The 19,378-nt window shown below is 42.5% G+C and overlaps 1 protein-coding gene across 1 annotated transcript in view; it reads left to right on the top strand.

Moving 5' to 3' along the window:
* zzz3 (zinc finger, ZZ-type containing 3) overlaps window positions 1–19,123 on the top strand; it is an 85,222-nt gene extending 66,099 nt beyond the window's left edge. Inside the window, exons 11-12 of the mRNA XM_084326872.1 lie at window positions 766–866; window positions 16,741–19,123. Coding sequence (XP_084182998.1) covers window positions 766–866; window positions 16,741–16,885 — 246 coding nt within the window. The 3' untranslated portion in view covers window positions 16,886–19,123. The remainder of the gene's footprint in view (window positions 1–765; window positions 867–16,740) is intronic.
* Window positions 19,124–19,378: the final 255 nt, after the last annotated feature.

Here is a 19,378-nt window from a genome sequence, read left to right as displayed (position 1 = left end):
TTAATTGTCATGCAGACTCAATGTCATGAAGTAGGGCTGGGCGGTATGACCTGAAATCCATATCATAGTATATCATCATTATTAATTATCTCTAACGATGAATTAAATTCTCATTTTGTCACAAATACTACACACTCCCTTATGTTGGCCCTCATGTTAGCACGTTTGTAATGTTATGTTAAAAAGTAGCACTTTGGGATCCCAGCGAACAAAAAGTGCAATACAAATTAAATGTATTATTATTATTATTATTATTATTATTATTATTATTGTCAACACGTTTGTACCTCGACTGGCTGTTTGGCTGTTGTACATCCAGTTAAAAGGGCACAAAGCTAACCCGCCTATAAACTGCCCTAATGCGTTTATATTTGGGTGAAATGCGGTCGGTAAGAGGTCCATGTCGCCATGGGAACGTATTCAGTTTTATCGCCCGGCCCTATTACCAAATCACAGGACTGGCTTGGCGCCACATGTTAATTGGTAAGTTGATACATTTGACCACGTCTGCTATAGCTGCTTATAAAGTATGCATTAAGAGCGTTTTCCCCACGACACCCCTGCTGCTCGGTCCAATCAGCTTTTTCCGCCTGGCTCACCACACAAACAAACATTATGTTTCTTCTGACACGCGCGTATGTCTCTCCACATGAGGTCTACATCCATATATTACATGACTGCTCTGTGTATTACCGTCCTGCAACACAGCAGGACAGGCTGTTTACTGAGACTAACCTTTGTTTTTGTGTGTGTACGTGTACACAGTGTGACGTCTGTGGCATGGAGCCCATCCAGGGTGCAAGGTGGCACTGCCAGGACTGTCCCCCAGACAACGCTGTTGACTTATGCTCCAACTGCTCAGACTGGTGAGACTCCTTGATGATGGTGGCTACGTATTTTTTCTTGATTTAGTTTTTTCCTTTTTTTTTTCCTGCCTTTTTTCTTAATCTTTCTTTTTTTCCCCTCAACTAACATGTTGACCCGTCTCAAACCCAGCTCTCTTGTCTCGATCTGACAATTCCGGCCGATATTCACACATATCTCGTTGTTACAAAAGAGTCGTAAAGATATCCATTACAAGTATTTGAAGTATTTGTAGTTGTGCTTTGTAAACATTTGAACGCTTGGCCGCTCCAGTAGCTTGGCAGCGGTGGCTTGAGTGTGTTGCTCTGAATGCTCCCAGAGGGTGATGCTTTGAACAAACCAACAGGAATTCTAACAGCGCTCAGAATTTATGAACGGTCCAGTTTCTGCTCTGGCGCACACACGCAGGAATGCACCCCCTCAGCCAGCGCTCGCGGCTCTGAACCCCCGGTGCGTCAACACATTTCACTTGCTCAGTCATTATGGAAATGAGGGGGGCGTACGACCAGCACCGTGATCTGTAGGCCACTTCTGTGGGTAAAGGCTGCAGAACTTGAGAACTATTAGGAATGTCTGACCACTAAGTGTGTCTGACTCTTAACCACCAAAACCAGCAAGGACTACAACATATGACGTATATCATGCCAGTGAGGGTACCTTGTGTATACTGCACCTTGTGTACACTGTTTACTTGTACCCTTACTCATAGTATATATTCAGATTCAAATTCTTTATTGCCTACATTTATTGTAATGTATCATATAAGCCAGTGGTTCTCAAACTGTGGTACGCGTACCACTAGTGGTACTTGAAAACATTTACAAAAAAGCACACAAAGAAAATATATATATAATTTTTTATTTTTTTTTTGCAGTCAGGCCACTGAACTTAGAAGCAGGCCAGGCCGCATGAATATTAAAGGCAACCAACTTGTGTTCGGCTTTTCTCTGATTGGCCGCGACCCCACGCGCAGGCAAGCGGCAGCCCCTCCCACGTCCCAAATGAAATCCAAGGAGCAAGCGGCAGCGCGGGCAACCAACTTGTGTACCACTACCAACCAACTTAAGCTGCTGTACCAACCAACTTGTGTTCAGCTGCGGTAGCAGTGGAGCGCTGCTGACTGATTATTATGTTTCGCGTTTTTAACAACCAACTACCAGATTCACTCGTCACTGTACATCACCTCTGAAGTATAAACAAAGCTTATACAGTTATGAAATGCGCTGAACTAGAAAGCGTAACGTTATTATGTTTCGCGTTTTTAACAACCAACTACCAGATTCACTCGTCACTGTACATCACTTCAGCTCCAGCAGCGGCGGTGCTCCGTTGAAGCCCTTCAATGACAGCGCTCTCATATTTTGCGAATGCATAAACTATATCTTAAATTATGGCTATGTGTCTAATATGGCTGTCGCTTATCAATGACTTCGCGACAGCCATATTAAACACTCACTGTACATCAGTGTGGAACTGTACGCTGTAACGTTATATGTTATTTCGCCCGTGGAGGCTGCTGAAGCGCCAGCGGGGCGACGCAGTGGTTTTTCCCCGGCTTCCGTGCGCCGCCCGCGGCTTGATCCAGCTTCAGCAGCAGCAGCGGCGGTGCTCTGTTGTAGGAAGCCCTTCAATGACAGCGCTCTCATATTTTGCGAATGCATAAACTATATCTTAAATTATGGCTATGTGTCTAATAAGGCTGTCGCTTATCAATGACTTCGCGACAGCCATATTAGACACATCGCCATCATTTAAGATATAGTTTATGCATTCGCAAATATGAGAGCTCTGTCATTGAAGTGGGTGGTGGCAGCATTACTAACAGTAGCGATTTTTATTGTTGTCATGACCAAACATAATCCCAACATAGATAGGAGGTGTACTGTATGTCAAATGTCGGTCATGTGGTGGAAGAGTTTAGTACAGTCACACAACAGAACACCAGTGTTTCTAGTAGATATGTTTATTAATATAAATAAACACCTCTGTCTGAACTGGTTCGACCAGCGCGTTGGTTCGATCAGTGCTTCTGCCGCGTCTCTCAGCGGAAAAGGGCGTGTGCTAGGGCGGTCACGTGGCCGTGTGGCCAATCAGAGAAACGCTGAACGAAAAGCTGAACACAAGTTTGTTGCCTTTAATATTCACGCGGCCAGGCCAGTGTTTCTGGTTGCGGCGGCGCGATAGTTAGATAACCTAAGTGGGTAACAACCAGGAGATCACTGTGACAGAGAGTAATGCAGTCTAAACAGTCATAAATCTTTAATTCAACTTCAGCCCTGATCATAACCATTTATCTTTTTTGATTTTTTTGTAATGTCAGATAAATGAAATACTCCCACTTTTCTGAAAAGAGTTGGTGTTAAATCTGACATTACAAAAAAAAACATCAAAATCTGTGTTGCTGCTAATCATTGACACATGCCTAGCCTGTAATAATCCCCCCCCAGAAAAATGTACTTTGCATTTGATATATTGAAAATATTTTACTTTTTGTGTTTTTTTTAATAATAATTTGTGATGCCATCACACAAACTGGCATTTAAAGGGTAAACATTCAAAAATGTATTGAATATGTGTTTTCTTTTCTTTTTTACAATAATTTGTGATGCCCATCACAAACACTGGCATTTAAAGGGTAAAATTTCAAAAATGCCTGCACCAGAATGCAGGAAATTTTAAGTTTTTGTAACCAAATAATTGTGTGTGTGTGTGTGTGTGTGTGAGAGAGAGAGAATGACGGACAATTGCTTGCTGAGAGAGAGAGAGAGAGAGAGAGAGAGAGAGAGAAAGAGAGAGAGAGGGGTACATTTCGCTGCTGTCGGGACAACCTCATAACCCAATTTTTTTAATATTTTTTTTTATATATAAATCAACTCAGTAGATCATCCTCCATATGTGTGTGTGGGTTTTACAAAGTTTAAACAATGGGAAAGTATTAAACCGATCATCTGTCTAAACCTCCTAACTCTATTCACCCTCAAATCTGTGTTCGTTTTTTTCATCTGCTGAAAAGTTGGGTTTTTGGAGTTATGAGGTTTTGTCCCGACAGCAGCGATTTGCTGAAATACAGTTGTTCTTAATTTTCTCACTTGCTATGTGAGAATGTTAGTTATTATGTGCTCAATGCCCCTTGCATTGTATGAGTTGTGTGGAAGCGTTTGCTAGTTCTAGTTCTATCCCTTTGTACATTGTGGCTGTGTCTGACAAAAGTTAACAATAAATAATGGTATTAGGAATACATTTTCCTCCTGCGTGAACTGTGCATAGCTGAATAGACTGTATTTTAACGCCGGTCATATGGTGGTACTTGGAGAGCCAGCTACGTTCTCAGGTGGTACTTGGTGTAGAAAGTTTGAGAACCACTGATATAAGCGATAGGGCATACTATACCTTTTTTTTCCCTTTTACACATTTATTTATATCTCATATTATTATTATTATTATTATATCATATTACATTTTATTGCCTATTTGTCTTTCTACTATCACCCTGCCCATACCTGTACCTAGAGCTGCCGCGGTTACCGCATTACCGCCGCGGTATCGCTGTTACATCACGGCCACACTCTGCTGACCGTCTTGCCCAGGGCTGTACAGTGCGATATATATGTCGCACGTGCGACACTGACGTCAGTCTGTGCGATGAAAGGATTGACTTCAATAGCACTGGTGCGATGGCCCGCTATCCACTTGGTACTTGTAGTCTTGTGCGATTAAATACAATGTCCCTTCTGCGTAAGACTCCATATATCAAACACCAAATCCCATAATCCCTAGCGAACAATATCCCCGCGAGTTGCGAGCAGTGACTCATATCCGCTCGGCTCAGCTCACAACACAGCAGGTGAGCAGGACTCGTCTCAGCAGCGTTTGGAATGCGGACATTGAAACAGAGCTAGTGGATAGTGTTGTCGCGACCCAAAACAAATCCCTGCTGTTTTATTCGGCAACGGGTCAAATGCATATAACATGCTTTGCAATCCTTGCGTCATAAAGTCCGAAATGAACGTTACGTTAGCATGAGCTAACAACAAGCTGTTCATAGCCATATTTATATAGAGAGAACAGCAGACGGGCAGAGTGAGGAGGAGGGGGCAGACATTCTCCCTTCTCTGTGTGTGTGTGTGTGTGTTTGGAAAGATCACATGAAGTCAGACGAGTATATTATATTGATAGTAAATGTACTGAGGGTGGACAGATAATGTTGATATTTAAACATAAAAAATACAATACAAAATAAATGTATTCATGATCATGCAACATAAAACGGTTGCGTGTTGTGAGTTCCAAAACATTTAACTTAAAGTTTAAAGCTCAATATATCAAAACGTGGCACTTTACAGTGAACAGGAGGTCTATGTGTATTAAAAACAATAGATTGTTTTTCCTTTAAAAGTCTGGAAGAGGTCAAAAATAAAAATGTCAAATGATATTTCCGTTGCCTTTTTTGAGTTGATCTAAATGTTACTGATTGTGTTAAATGGGCTTATGTTATGATATCGTCTCATATCGATTGCAGGCACCTGCATCGTATCATATCGTGGCATATATCAGCAAATATCGTATTGTTGTCCAAAGAATCTATATCGTATCGTGATGAAACTGGTGATTCCCACCCCTAGTAGAGTCCATACACCCAACACCAAATCCCATAATTCCTTACACGTAACGTGTCTGGCTGTGTGACGTCAACTTGTCAGCATAAAATGACAGCCAAACATGGCACTGCAACTAAATAACACAAATACAATAGGCACATTTGTGACTGTTACAAATATAACACATTTTATACTTGTGCTACGAGATTTTGGCCTGTGCTACAAAACGATCAACCTCTGTAGCACCAGTGCTATGTGCAAAAAAAGTTAACGTACAGCCCTGGTCTTGCCCCTCCTCCTCCTCCCCCTCCCAGACCCGTGGCATATTGTAAACAAACCCTCGAGTGCATGAGCACCGTTCTCAGAGCTCCTCTTTCAACATTTAACAAGCATTAAACAAAATGGCCCAGTCATCTATTCACTTTGTTTAATACATGAGGCGTTGTCTAATGTTATCTAGCTACCGCTAGCTCCTGATATCAACGTCTGATATAATCAGTTTGGTATTCATTTCGCAAGTGCTGGCTAGCGTTGGCTAACTAGCTATCGCTTGTGAGCTACCGAGCTAACGTTACTGTTTAAACAAAACTACACAGTCAACTATTTTTTGTTTAATACATGAGGCGTTGTCTAACTGGCTAGCTACTGATAGCTCTTGATATCAACAAATGCGCATTTCAGTTTAAGAATGATGGGGATGCGGCAGCATGAGACCTAGGTAGCTCACGTTAGCTCACTGTTTTAACGTCCCAGTAAACTACATAGTTCACTTTATTTAATACATGATGCATTGTCTGTGTTTCACTTTCAATAACGAATGCGTGCTTGCCGAATCCCAAACAATATTCATGCTGCAAAGTAGGGATGTCCCGATGATCACTTTATTTCCCGAAGATCGGGACCGACAAAAAAAAAAAATGTGATTAAAAAAAAAGAGAGAATTGTATTCAACAAACATGACCATGTTCACGTCTTAAACTCATACTGAGGCCTTAGTTTTGGTTTTAAATTGCATATCATCATTCATTTATTTATTGTCACACAGAGCAGAAGAATTTTGCCAAAACAAACCAATAGTATCCAGCTGCAGAACGGCAGACCAGCCACACTCTCGGACCCAAACGCATTTCCTTTGATTTAATTATACATCAAATGATTTATGTCAAGGATTGCAATGCCTCGCTTGAATGAAGTTAACTTTTCACCTGGATAACGTCAACATTCAGGGTGAATGTAATGTGATAAATTGGGATTAAAAAAATAAATAAAAAATTTAAATTTGGGTTTGAGAGTTTGGCTGTAAAAAATTTAAATTTGGGTTTGAGAGTTTGGCTGGTCTGCCGTTCTGCAGCTGGATACTATTGGTTTGTTTTGGCAAAATTCTTCTGCTCTGTGTGACAATAAATAAATTTATATGCAATTTAAAACCAAAACTAAGGCCTCAGTATGAGTTTAAGACGTGAACATGGTCATGTTTGTTGAAAAAAAAAAAAGTTAAAGGAAAAAAATTGCAGATTTTTTTTTTACATTTTTTTTGTCGATCCCGATCTTTGGAAAATCACGATCGGCCCTGATCCCTACTTCTCATCTCAGGCATGTAACCCGAGCCGATCGGATTCATTGTGGACCCTCAGAACAGCGTGGAATACATATGTACAGTATGTAGCGTTGGATCAATAAAAGCTATCGATATTTGGAATGGCGATCAGGAATTGGAATAATCTTTTTGGATAACATCTGATCTCAGGTAAGGAATCTATTTTACCAGTCTTAGGATAATCAGACCTGTTTTCACGGAGATATAAGCTTTTCCCCTATGTGTGTGTGTGTGGCTGTGTGTCTGTGCGAGCGATCAGGAAATAAGGGAATCGATTTTTCAGATCGCCTATATAGCGTGCATACGTACACATATACATGGCCGCCTAGTTATAGTTGAAAGTGGGGGTGCAATTTTTTTTTTTATTCTTTTTTTTTTTTTACATTTTTTTTATTTTATTTTTTGCAATGGGTGGTTTGGAGGGGGTCCGGCACGACCCCCTCCACGGCAGATTTTTTTTACATTTAATGAACACCTGTATGTGCAATTTCCTGCAATATAGAGCCTTCAATCTTGACCAAAATAAAGCTGCTCTTTTCACTATAAAACTCAGTTTATATTGCAGTATGATAGCTATAATAATAACTTCACTGCGAGGGCTCTTTTAGCTAACGCTAGCTAGGCACGTATGATAGCCAATTACTATTATAATAATAATAACTTTCCCATCCTCCCAAAGCCCCTCCAGCCCCGTTCACATCCGCAGCACCAACAACAACAACAACAACTAATTGACGCTATCAATAGCCCCAGTGAGCGCGGCGGCTGAATGAATGAAAACTTTATTTAACAGATTGCAGAATGGGTACAATACAGTACGGCTCAATACACACAATTGTTAAGGGGATGCAGACCAGAGAAAGACGTTTGTCTTGTTTACATCAGGGTCCCCTTTCGTGACTGTGCTGCACCGAGTGAATCCACAGTCACTTGCTCCTCAATGGGAAACCAACCTAGATTTACCATGAAGGACTGGTTCTGGCCGAACCGTTCGTTATACAAGTATCACAGAGACATTACAAAGGTGCTCACAGTTGCACGAGGGGTTCGCACAGAGATACGGGATGGTTTGAAAGCTCGGCGTTGCTAATAAATATTTTTTTTATTTTTTTTATAAACTGCTCAAAGCGGCATTATTTCCGCCGTTGGGTGATCACAGCGCCTGCGCACCATCCTGTATCTCTGGATTCACTCGGTGCAGCAGCGCCGAGGCTCGCCATACGAGAAATATTCAGTTTCAATCTGTTTGCGCATTTAGTATACAGTCACAGTGTTCGACTTACGTGATGATTTGCTCCATTTTGATGTAAACGCCGAAGAATAATCCTCACGAGTCACAATGTTATCCAATATCCAGCCTGAATTTTTCAAACGCTTTCGAAAAAGCCGCCTCCCCCAACATGTCGTATACGTCATGCCGACGAACCGTGGCCCGTGGGCACTGGATCAAACCATTAAAGTGGGGGGGTCACACAATCTTTGGAAACTTAAAAACTTGCTATTAAGTGTCATTGCGTATTATTAATTTGATTGAAATTACGTAGTTATGGTTCGATAAGATTTATATATTGGGGGGGATATTTATATCATATGATATGATCAAAAAGTGAGGGAGCAAAGAGACAAGCTTGCTCCCCCAAGTTCAATAGTCCTGGAGCCCGTGCATCGTCTGCTCCGTTAAGTGGGCGCCTATGCACATATACTATCGATAATCTAGCGTTTATTTGAAAACGGTTCATAAATAGGCCGAAAAATGACAGTTTTTGTGTATTCTAGAATATTCCAGTAAACGTCTTTTATCATGGAATATTTATATTTTCCTTGAAATCGAGGGCTTTTCAAAATGCTATAAAACGAAAATGAACCGATAAAAAAACAATCCGCTTCGACAATGTTGACTGGAAAACGAGTCATTGATAAGTGACGAGCAGATTAGACACATAGCCATAATTTAAAATATAGATTAGGGGGGTGCCCCAGTGGCGAACCACATAACGCGCTGAGTCGCGGCGGCACGGCCGACCCGGGTTCGATTCCCGGACCCGTCGTTATTTGCCGAATGTCTTCCCCCCACTCTGTCTCCCGTTCCTCCTCTCTCTCTCTTTCTCTCTCTACTGGACTGCCCAGTAGCAAAAAGCGATAAACGCTAAAAACTAAATCTTAAAAAAATAAAAATATATATATATATATATATATATATATATATATATATATAGATTAGGCGTTTTTAACGCTAACATTGAAGTGGATGATGGGAATTCAAGCACTAAATCGTGCACCCCCTGCTGGTACTGAAAGTGTTAACAGGGAAATAAAAATTAAATAAAGAAGCATTGTTACAACAGAGAAGTAATCTACCAAACACAAATTTCCGAACTTCTTTTTCTGTTTATATCGCAATATTTTGACATTTCCTCTAAAGCACTTAAAAATGCTTGATTTAACCCTTGGTGCATACAGTCACGTGAATATGATGATTATAATAGTCCCTTCAACATATGTCTGCATTAAACCATGAAGATGCTTTCAAAAATAATTAAATTAAAAGTTTCTAAAAATGTTAAAATAGTAGTCTACTGACACACTAATACAGAAAACAATGAATTAACACCTAAGACAATTTATATAAAAACTCTTGGGTGCCTAAGACTTTTGCACAGTACTGTGTTTTCTATCCACTTTAGCCAAAAATACACACACACAGACACACACATTAGGGCTTTCAAAATTAATGCTTTAACTCTGGAGATTAATTTAAATTATTTAAAGCGTTAACATTTTTTAATCTATGGAGTGAAACATTTTCAATATAATATAAGAAAGTGGTCTAGCTGAGTCAATGTTGATGGTTTTGTTGAACATTTGTATTTCACAGGATAGAAACTATTCAAAGAAAGCTATTAAAATAGTATTTGAATCGAAATATACTTTTATATATATATATTAGGGCTGTCAGTTTATCGCGTTAATTAGATTAATTAATTACACAGCAAATAATCGCGTTATGAAAATTAACTCAAAATTAATTACAAAAAAAAGTTTTTTTTTTTTTTTTTATATATTTTTTTTGTATCTCATTCATTCCATAAGCATGTAGAATACACATTTACAGATTTTTTTTTAATATGGTCCATTTGCATGTTCTTGGTATCTGATTCTAGGGACATCTATGAATCTCAGGGAATGTATGTATTCCCAGTGTCAGATATACTGTGGGCTAGATCCACAAAGAATGGATTGCACAGTGCAAGTTGCACCCTTACTTACAATTCATTATGAATTGAAAATGGGGGACCCTGATGTAAACAAGACGAAAGTCTTTCTCTGGTCTGCATCCCCTTAACAATTGTGTGTATTGAGCCGTACTGTATTGTACCCATTCTGCAATCTGTTAATAACATTTTTATTCAATCAATCAATCTGCGCGGTGATTGATTGAATGAACATTTTATTTTGAGTAAATTGTAATGAACCAAATGAGAATATCAATATTTTTTTTTTATCTTTGACTGTGAATAACACCATGCTCAAATTGACCAGACCTGAAAAATCTAAGCAAATTAATAGATGGAAGATGATTAAACAGAAGGTTTTGTAGATACATTACTGAATTCTGCCATCCGGACACATGCAATTTGAAATATGATTATAGAATATAGAATATGAGGCATAAAATGGTAATGCGATTAAAATGCGATTAATTAGATTAATTAATTACAAATCCTGTAATTAATTAGATTAATTTCTTTAATCGCCTGACAGCACTAATATATATATATATATATACACTGCTGTGAGAAAATAATAATAATTCTTATTATCAGCAATGTTATAACATCCTACTGGTAAACATAACACTGTAAAGGTGTGTGCATCATGTGTATTAAATATATATATATTTACTTTTTAATTGCATGAAACATGAAGTATTCTCTTATGCCGCTTTTCCACTCCATGGTACCTACTCGACTCGAACCCCCCCTCCCCCCTGTCAGTGTAGCTGGTCGTCATAGCTATGCAGCGATGAAACTGGTGTCGTAACATGCTAACTGTTATAATTAGGGTTGGGCATCGTTTGGATTTGAACGATTCTGGTTCCGATTCTCTATCGATTCCTGTTCTAAACTATTCTCGATTCCGATTCTTTGAGGTGCAGGTCAGGCAGACGCCTGCGAACACCAGCTACTAGGACAGAGAGACTTCGGCTCAGCTTCTTCCCCCAGGCCATCAGAGCCTTGAACACTGAACTCTCCACACACAAGCACACATGAGCACACACACGACACACACACACACACTGTACACGCTCACACACTAGCAGCCACTTTAACATGAGGAAGCACACACTCATGCTGCACACGCCCACACTTATGGCCACTAAGGAAAGGTCACTTTAAGAATAGTAATAGTATAACTTGAGATTGTATAATATAGCATGTACAGAAGGACCCAGTGCCTCATCCGTAGCTAACAGTGTATTGCACTACCACAGGACCTAGCATGTCCTTGCTCTGTAAATAACTTATGTACATATACCGATATGCCCTACTCTGCTTACTTGTTTTATTGCACAATGTCGTTCTATTGGATTCTATTATATGTTATTACTACTGTATCATGCACATCGTTGCGGGCAAGACCACCCGCATTTCATTGTATACTCGTATGCTGTGACAAATAAAACTCGACTTTACTTGATTTAATTAACCCTTTATCTGCCAGGGATTATTCTGATCTTAATCCCCTATCTGCCAGCGCTGTAAGTCTATGGGGATGTTCCCCTTCTTTGCAGGGCTATAACTTTTTAAATTGTATTGCTAAATTGACATTACTATGGCCCATTCAACGTCAAGTATCTATCGTTTAGGATGTAGCAACGTTCTACTTTTTCATTCACATATTCATACAAAAATACGGTCTAAAGTATAAATATGTTTTTATCGTTTTCTGCAGCATTCTGCAGAACGTGATTTATAGCCCTAAATACATATATCAGGGGTCTCAAACTCAATGTACCTGGGGGCCGCTGGAGGTAGAGTCTGGGTGAGGCTGGGCCGCATCAAATATTCCACAAAAAAAGTACAACTGATCCAATCTTCTCACAAACTCACTAAAACCTCACAAACACCAGCAACTGAGCATTCTCAGTGGTGTCAGTGGACTCATCCACAGCTATGGAAATGCACTGTGCATTTTTTTTTATTCTACAAAGCTGTTTAATCAAATCATCAGCCAGTATTTCAGTTATTCTGGTTGCTGTGCTATCTGAGGAGGATTTGCTTTTGTTTGCCTTCAAACATGGTATCCATCACTTCAGTCATACATTATTTTATTATTTATGCATCAGAGAATGGCTTCTTGTGTTTAGCCAACACCCATGCCACTGAGTGAGGACTTTATTGCTTTTTCTCATTTAACAATAATTCTGCTTGCAGCTTGATATGATTTCATTCCATTTATTTTTGTGGTTCTTAGCACTGAATTCTGAGGAAAGGCTGCATCAAAATAACTGTTTTGTTTCATAGTGGCGTTTCAAATTGCCACTCTTCACAAGAGCTACCGTTTCTTGGTGCTGGGAGGATGCACGCATATTTTTCAGTCCATGCAGCTTTGAATTGCAGCGATTTTCACTGTCGACTTTTCTTTTACTTTCTTTGAACATGCCAAATTTTTCTACTAACTGCCTGCTGGCGAAACTAGGCTACTAGCTACATTTATCTCACAGGGATACAACTGGGAACGAGGTTACTAGCTACAGTACCTGCAGATTAGACTACCTGTCGATGCGCTGTCAACTCGCTCTGACTGGGACCCGCTGAAAGACGACACGCATTCCGTGAATACCCGCCCTACTCTGCTCTGATTCGCAGACTGTGGGTGGGGGGGGGGGGGGGGAGAAACGCTGACGGGGCGCTGAATGTCACAGACACAGACAGTGGAGAAGTGCTTGCAGAGGAGATGAGCGGAGAATTTTGAGGATGCCTGCCATACGCACTGGATATATTTTAGTTCCACACGGAATCACGTTTCAACCAAGTCTAACGTAACGTTGCTGCCATGAGCCTGCGCTATGGTAGCACTATCACTAAACATTGATGTTAAGTAGGGGGCCGCAAAATATCATCCAGCGGGCCGCGAGTTTGAGACCCCTGTATTACATCATCAAATGTAGTTTGATACCGATTGACGTCATATTAAAACTTTCAATTGTGCAAGGTCCTAAGTGTCATGCCTCATCTGCTGGTGACCGGAGGGGGGGGGGGGGGGGGGTTTATAAGTCGGAGCAGATTATACGTTTAAATATAATCAAACACGCTGAAACTCACCTCAGCTTCCTCGTAGCATTGGGCGATCAGCGTCGAGCAGAAAGTTCTCTATTATGAGATGTTGATATATGCGATCCATTTCCAGGTTGTATAATAATATATACGTCCAAATCATGTTGTTTATCGAGTTATTTGCAACCGATCGATGTCCAGTGTATCAAGATGGAGTCCCGCTAACGATGGCGAGTGCCCGGACGAAATATGGGCGAGCACCACTTCCGGTGCGTCACTTCCTGTTTGGGCGATGCGCCGATCGGCCACCAGATGGCGCTCTTGAACCGTTGGAGAGTTGAGAGGAGATCAACAGGGGATCTTAAGACTCCGTGGGTAAAATATGATTGCCATCACAGATTTTTGAAATATTGATCTCAAAGACGCCTTACGGCATCATTGGCAGATTACGCATGGCGGAGAATGACGTGGGAACACGTCATTGGCGAATAAAGGGTTAACAAACAGGGCTCTACAGTGCGACCATATTGCTCGCATATGCCCCTAAAAATATGTGTGTGCGAACCTGCAAAATCAAGTACTCGCACGGCGTGCGAGTGGGGCCGGCGAGTGCAGAGTACAGCCTCATTCGTCCTTTTTTTTCTCCGCTGCGAGAATCGTTAAAAAACTACAAGTCCCACAGTTCACAGCCGCATAAACGTTCCAATCACAGTAGAGTTTCCTGTGGTCACGCGACTGGAAACTGAAAGTAACGATCAGCGTCACTGTCTGAGTCAGACAATACAGCCATGTCGAAGCCCATTCACTTTATTTTGCGCGAAAGATACCGGAGAATGAGAAGTCAGGCGAGGCAGTTCATGTTACAGAGGTGATGGTTAACGTTAACCAAGATACTGACGCTAGCCAGCATGCTAGCGAAGTTGGCCAAGCTAGCGAGGCTACACCCACTGTAGCACCCAATGTAGCCACTGTAGCTAGCGAAGCTACACCCACTGGAGCCGGAGGGAAGACATACAAATTTAACGTGAATTGGCTAAACATTTTCCCATGGCTAGAGTTAGAAAACAATGTCATGTTTTGTAAATATTGCAAAGTAGGATCGATGCATTGCGATGCATTGTTACACCCCTACAACTGGCCCACTGTGTATGTGTGTACAGCTAACTTGGCTAGCGTTATCAACCGCAGAGGTGGGCAATGGGTCCAGCTGCAGCGCCGGATGGCCAGAGTGCAAGCGGTGTGGCAATAGGGTCTAGCTGCAGCGCCGGACGGCCAGAGTGCAAGCGGTGTGACGTCGTAATTGGCAGAATCGACTGTCAATCAATGGTCTACCTGACACGCAAACTCATAAACAATGTTTCTGTACTGGAGGTGTACAGTATTTCAATAGGCAACCCTGAAAGGATTATTTTTCTAGAAGAGCAACACTAGCTCCCCCCTCTACTGATGGCCCTGGTTGTAAAGCCAGTGTCTCCTTTTTGTTCAATGTCACTGCCTTTCTTATTAGGCCTAGTTGTTGGCTACAACTTTGCCACAGTAGGCATTAATCACTTAATTAATAGTTCAAATGTCTGTGTCCCATTCCCCTTTGCACACGCAGATGATACACACACACGCACACAGTGGGCCAGTGACTTTGGTGGTATGTGCTATTGCACAGATGTGTCCCGTTCCCGTTTGCACATGCACGCACAGTACAAATATACATTTATTTAAAAAAACCGGAAGTTAGGAACCGGTTCCTATTAGAACCGGTTTTCGGTGCCCAACCCTAGTTATGTAAGGGATAATGTATATCCCTTACGAGGTCATTGTCGCAAAATAATTGACCGACACGGAGTTTAAAATACCGAGGCGCAGCGCAGAGGTGTTTTAAACGTCAGTGAAGGTCAATTATTTTGCGACAATGATCGAGTATAGCTATACATTATCCCGCTTATTACATGGCTAACTTACTAACAAATATACCTAATTCATTGTACACCATCGACAAGACGAGATCAAATGCAAACGCAGTTGTTCTGTGGCTCTGTCAGCCCAAATAAAGTGATTATTATTATCGGCAGTCGGCAGGTCTGTGGTCTGATTGCACTGATGACTGAGTGCAGCTGTGCATATGCTGAGCAGCACTGATACAGTGTTGTAGTGGGCTTGATTGCGAACAGCTGCGCACAGCGGTCATTATTGCTTGGCGCGCTATTGACCAATCACAAGCAAGCATTTCGGCGATTGTGAAAACGCCATTTAATAAAATGGGATATCCCAGTTACATTAGCACATAAGCTAACAGAATTACGGTAGCTATCTTTTTGTGAATAAACTGTTTTTGGTGGTAAATTGTGTTGCTGTTGGTTTTGTTTCATCAATAAATGAGGCAGAATACACAATGTATCTTTTTTGTTTATTGCACTTTGTTCTCGCTGCAAACAAATAATGCTAATGTTTAGTAGTTGCAAGGCTACTATTTTTTGGAGCCAGTTCGTCCACCTCGTGCTTCCATATTTTATTGCCGTTTCTGAATAAAACACGTAGGACTGACGTTTAAACTTGCTAAACTCTCTTCACTTCTCTCACGCTCTCGTATCCTCTTTCCCTGTTTCTTCCAAACAATAACAAAAACATGCGCGCTGCCTTGGCACTGTCTCTGGGCGCGTGTGCACGCGCGTGTCTGTGTGCGTGACGTAAGTAAATGAAATAAATTATTATTAAGTAAGTTGGGCGAGTGTGTGACTTTTTCTATGTGAGAGGGAGAGAGGAAAGCGCTGCACGAAAAGCCAGTCTCATCTCAGCCGCGGCGGCTTAGAAAGTGACGTGACAACATATACTCGATGTTCACGATATAGTAATTTACTACATCTCATGTAGAACAAGCCGCGATACATCGAGTATACTCGATATATCGCCCACACCTAGTTTACGGGGCAATGTTGTTTGTGTTGAACCGTTGCAACATAACACAGCCAATAGCGACTTTGGTATATATTAGCATGCTAAGCGGAAAATGACTTCGACAGATACGTGATGCTCGTGCCCTTTCAAAACATTACACTCCTTGCATGATGATCAACATGATCAACCTCTCAACATTGCATTGCATCATGATTTTCAAAGGTTTTTGTATTCAAGTCGTTTTTGCGGGGCTACCGGGAGCTTGGTGCGTCTGGCGAGAGCTTGTATGGAACACGTGAGAATTTTACTAGTAAGGTTTTTTGCTAGTATGGTCGTGAAATTGGTATTAAAGTCTTAAATTTGTCTTGTTGAAACCTGCAGATACACTGAACAGTACAACCTGCCTGGTAACATGTGCGCCGAAAAGGAAGCTGGCTGCTCTGTGTCCTGTGTGTCCCCGGCGCTACGTAGCCGTATTTTTATCCTTTGTTTGTTTGTTTTCCTCCTCGCCCAGCTTGTTGAAGACGGAAACCCACAAGCCGAACCACCACCTGGAGCCGGTCTACCAGACAGACACCTTCCTGGACCGAGACTACTGCCTGCCGCAGACCGCGGGCTACAACTACCTGGACCCCAACTACTACCCTGCTAACAGATGACGGGGCCCGGCGGCCCGTAGCTCCACGTCTCCCACAGGACACTATGGCTCCATCCTCTCCAGTTCAAGATAACCGCTTAACCCGCCGCCAGGCAGGAAGGTCCAAGCAGGCAGACAGGCGGACCGGCCGGGGGCCTCAGAGCAGACCGCAGCGCTGGTGGTGGTGGGGGAGGAGGGGCCTTTGGTAACTGGCCACCCTGCCTTGAGGAAGGGCAGCCATGTTGGCTCCTCAGAGGGGTCCCCCACTCCTCCTCTGCCAGGTTAATCAACGTATCTCTGGTTAAAACATGATGCACTATTTAAAACAAAACAAAAAACAAGGCACACCGACATTCCCGAGCCCTGTGACTCCAGGAGCCCCTCTTGCTCCTCCTTATCTCCCTGTGACCCCAGGAGTCCCTCTTGCTCCTCCTTACCTCCCTGTGACCCCAGGAGCCCCTCTTGCTCCTCCACGCCTCCCTGTGACCCCAGGAGCCCCTCTTGCTCCTCCTCCTTGCCCCTCCTTACCTCCCTGTGACCCCAGGAGTCCCTCTTGCTCCTCCTCCTTACCTCCCTGTGACCCCAGGAGCCCCTCTTGCTCCTCCTCCTAGCCCCTCCCTGTGACCCCAGAAACCCCCCTTCTCCTCCTCCTAGCCCCTCCCTGTGACCCCAGGAGCCCCTCTTGCTCCTCCTCCTAGCCCCTCCCTGTGACCCCAGAAGCCCCTCTTGCTCCTTCTCCTAGCCCCTCCCTGTGACCCCAGAAGCCCCTCTTGCTCCTTCTCCTAGCCCCTCCCTGTGACCCCAGAAGCCCCTCTTGCTCCTTCTCCTAGCCCCTCCCTGTGACCCCAGAAGCCCCTCTTGCTCCTTCTCCTAGCCCCTCCCTGTGACCCCAGAAGCCCCTCTTGCTCCTTCTCCTAGCCCCTCCCTGTGACCCCAGAAGCCCCTCTTGCTCCTCCTCCTAGCCCCTCCCTGTGACCCCAGAAGCCCCTCTTGCTCCTCCTCCTAGCCCCTCCCTGTGACCCCAGAAGCCCCTCTTGCTCCTTCTCCTAGCCCCTCCCTGTGACCCCAGAAGCCCCTCTTGCTCCTTCTCCTAGCTCCTCCACACCTCCCTGTGCTGCTTTTAAACTGGAGAATCCATGGTCAGTCTGAAGCTCCAGCTAAGGAAATAACGTGGTCACCCAGTGTCATAATGGACCTCAACACATCAACTGAGATAAACACCTGGATGGTTTAGTGTGCGTGTGCACATGTGTGTGTGGTCTCCATGTTCAGAGAGAGTGAATAATGTCCTAGCTATGTATTCGTAGATTACGTATTTATGAATCGAACTTCCTCAGTGAACCTGTTGTGAATGAATAGGAGAGAAGGGGGGGGTGGGGGTTGGGCAGTGAGCGAAGGTGGGTGTCTTCGACGTCCTACCTGTTTTTTTTTTTTTTATACTATTCTACACAACGTTTTAAAGACGCCCCCGTTAGTGTGGGGTCCCCTCAACACGCCTTGCCTGGCGGGTCACATGACACTCACAGCCATTTTCTTTCCTTTTTTTAATCATGTTTCGACCCCTCCCTCCATCGCTTTCTCCACCAAAACACTTGTTCGGTGTCACAACAAATAAGCACTACAGCACGGAGAGCACTGGTTCCAATGCGAGGAACCGGGAATAGAGGAAGGGCTAGGAGAGGGAGAAAAATATTTAGAAGACGGCCTTTTTTTTGTGTGCTGTCGTGGATCACGTGGAGTAATGCAGAAATATATGGTGAAACGTAGCCAGTGGTAGTTGCCGTGTGCCATTTATTTTGTTTCCACCTCTGACCCCTGGCCATGCCCCCCCCTCTCCCTCTTCCTGCGTGGCACCATTGACACCGACATAAAATTTACCCCCCCCCCCAATCATTGCCTCTAGATTCATCCTTTAATTTTGCAGTCCAGATTTAAGGTCCATTGAAAGAAAGAAAGAAAAAAAAAAGATTGTATTTTTATTAATCTATTTAAAAATAATTGAGGTGGTTGTCGCTGCGTCCACACAGCGGACCAACCGCCACGCAATTTTATACACATAGAATTTCGTTGTGCTTCAGTAGACGCCATTTTGTATGGTTTTTGTTTCGTCTCCTTCCCCTCACCCTGTTTGCCCTGCTTCAATATCTGTGTATAACAGTCTGTTCTTATGTAAAAACAAACAAACAAAACAACAAAAAAATACAATAATGTAAAAAAAAATACCTAAAAAAATTAATAAAAAAAACTGCTAGAGGAGAACTGTGGAAATAAAAGTATGTGAAAAAAAATTCTACACGCTGAGGATTTTATTTCGTTCTGCTTTACTTTGGAGTTTTTCTTGACTTTCTTGATTTAGATTATATTCAAATGTATTGTCATTATACAGCACACGTACAATACAACCAAAAGAAGTTTGGCATTCAACTCAGTAGTACTAATTAATATATTTTATACAGAGTATAGTACTAATCAGAAGTATGTACAGTGTTATAATATTATAGTAGACACTATGGTA

This window comes from Notolepis coatsorum, assembly GCF_963971535.1.
Source record: "Notolepis coatsorum genome assembly, chromosome: 13".
Taxonomy (NCBI): domain Eukaryota; kingdom Metazoa; phylum Chordata; class Actinopteri; order Aulopiformes; family Paralepididae; genus Notolepis; species Notolepis coatsorum.
This window is presented reverse-complemented; position numbering and strand designations above follow the sequence as displayed.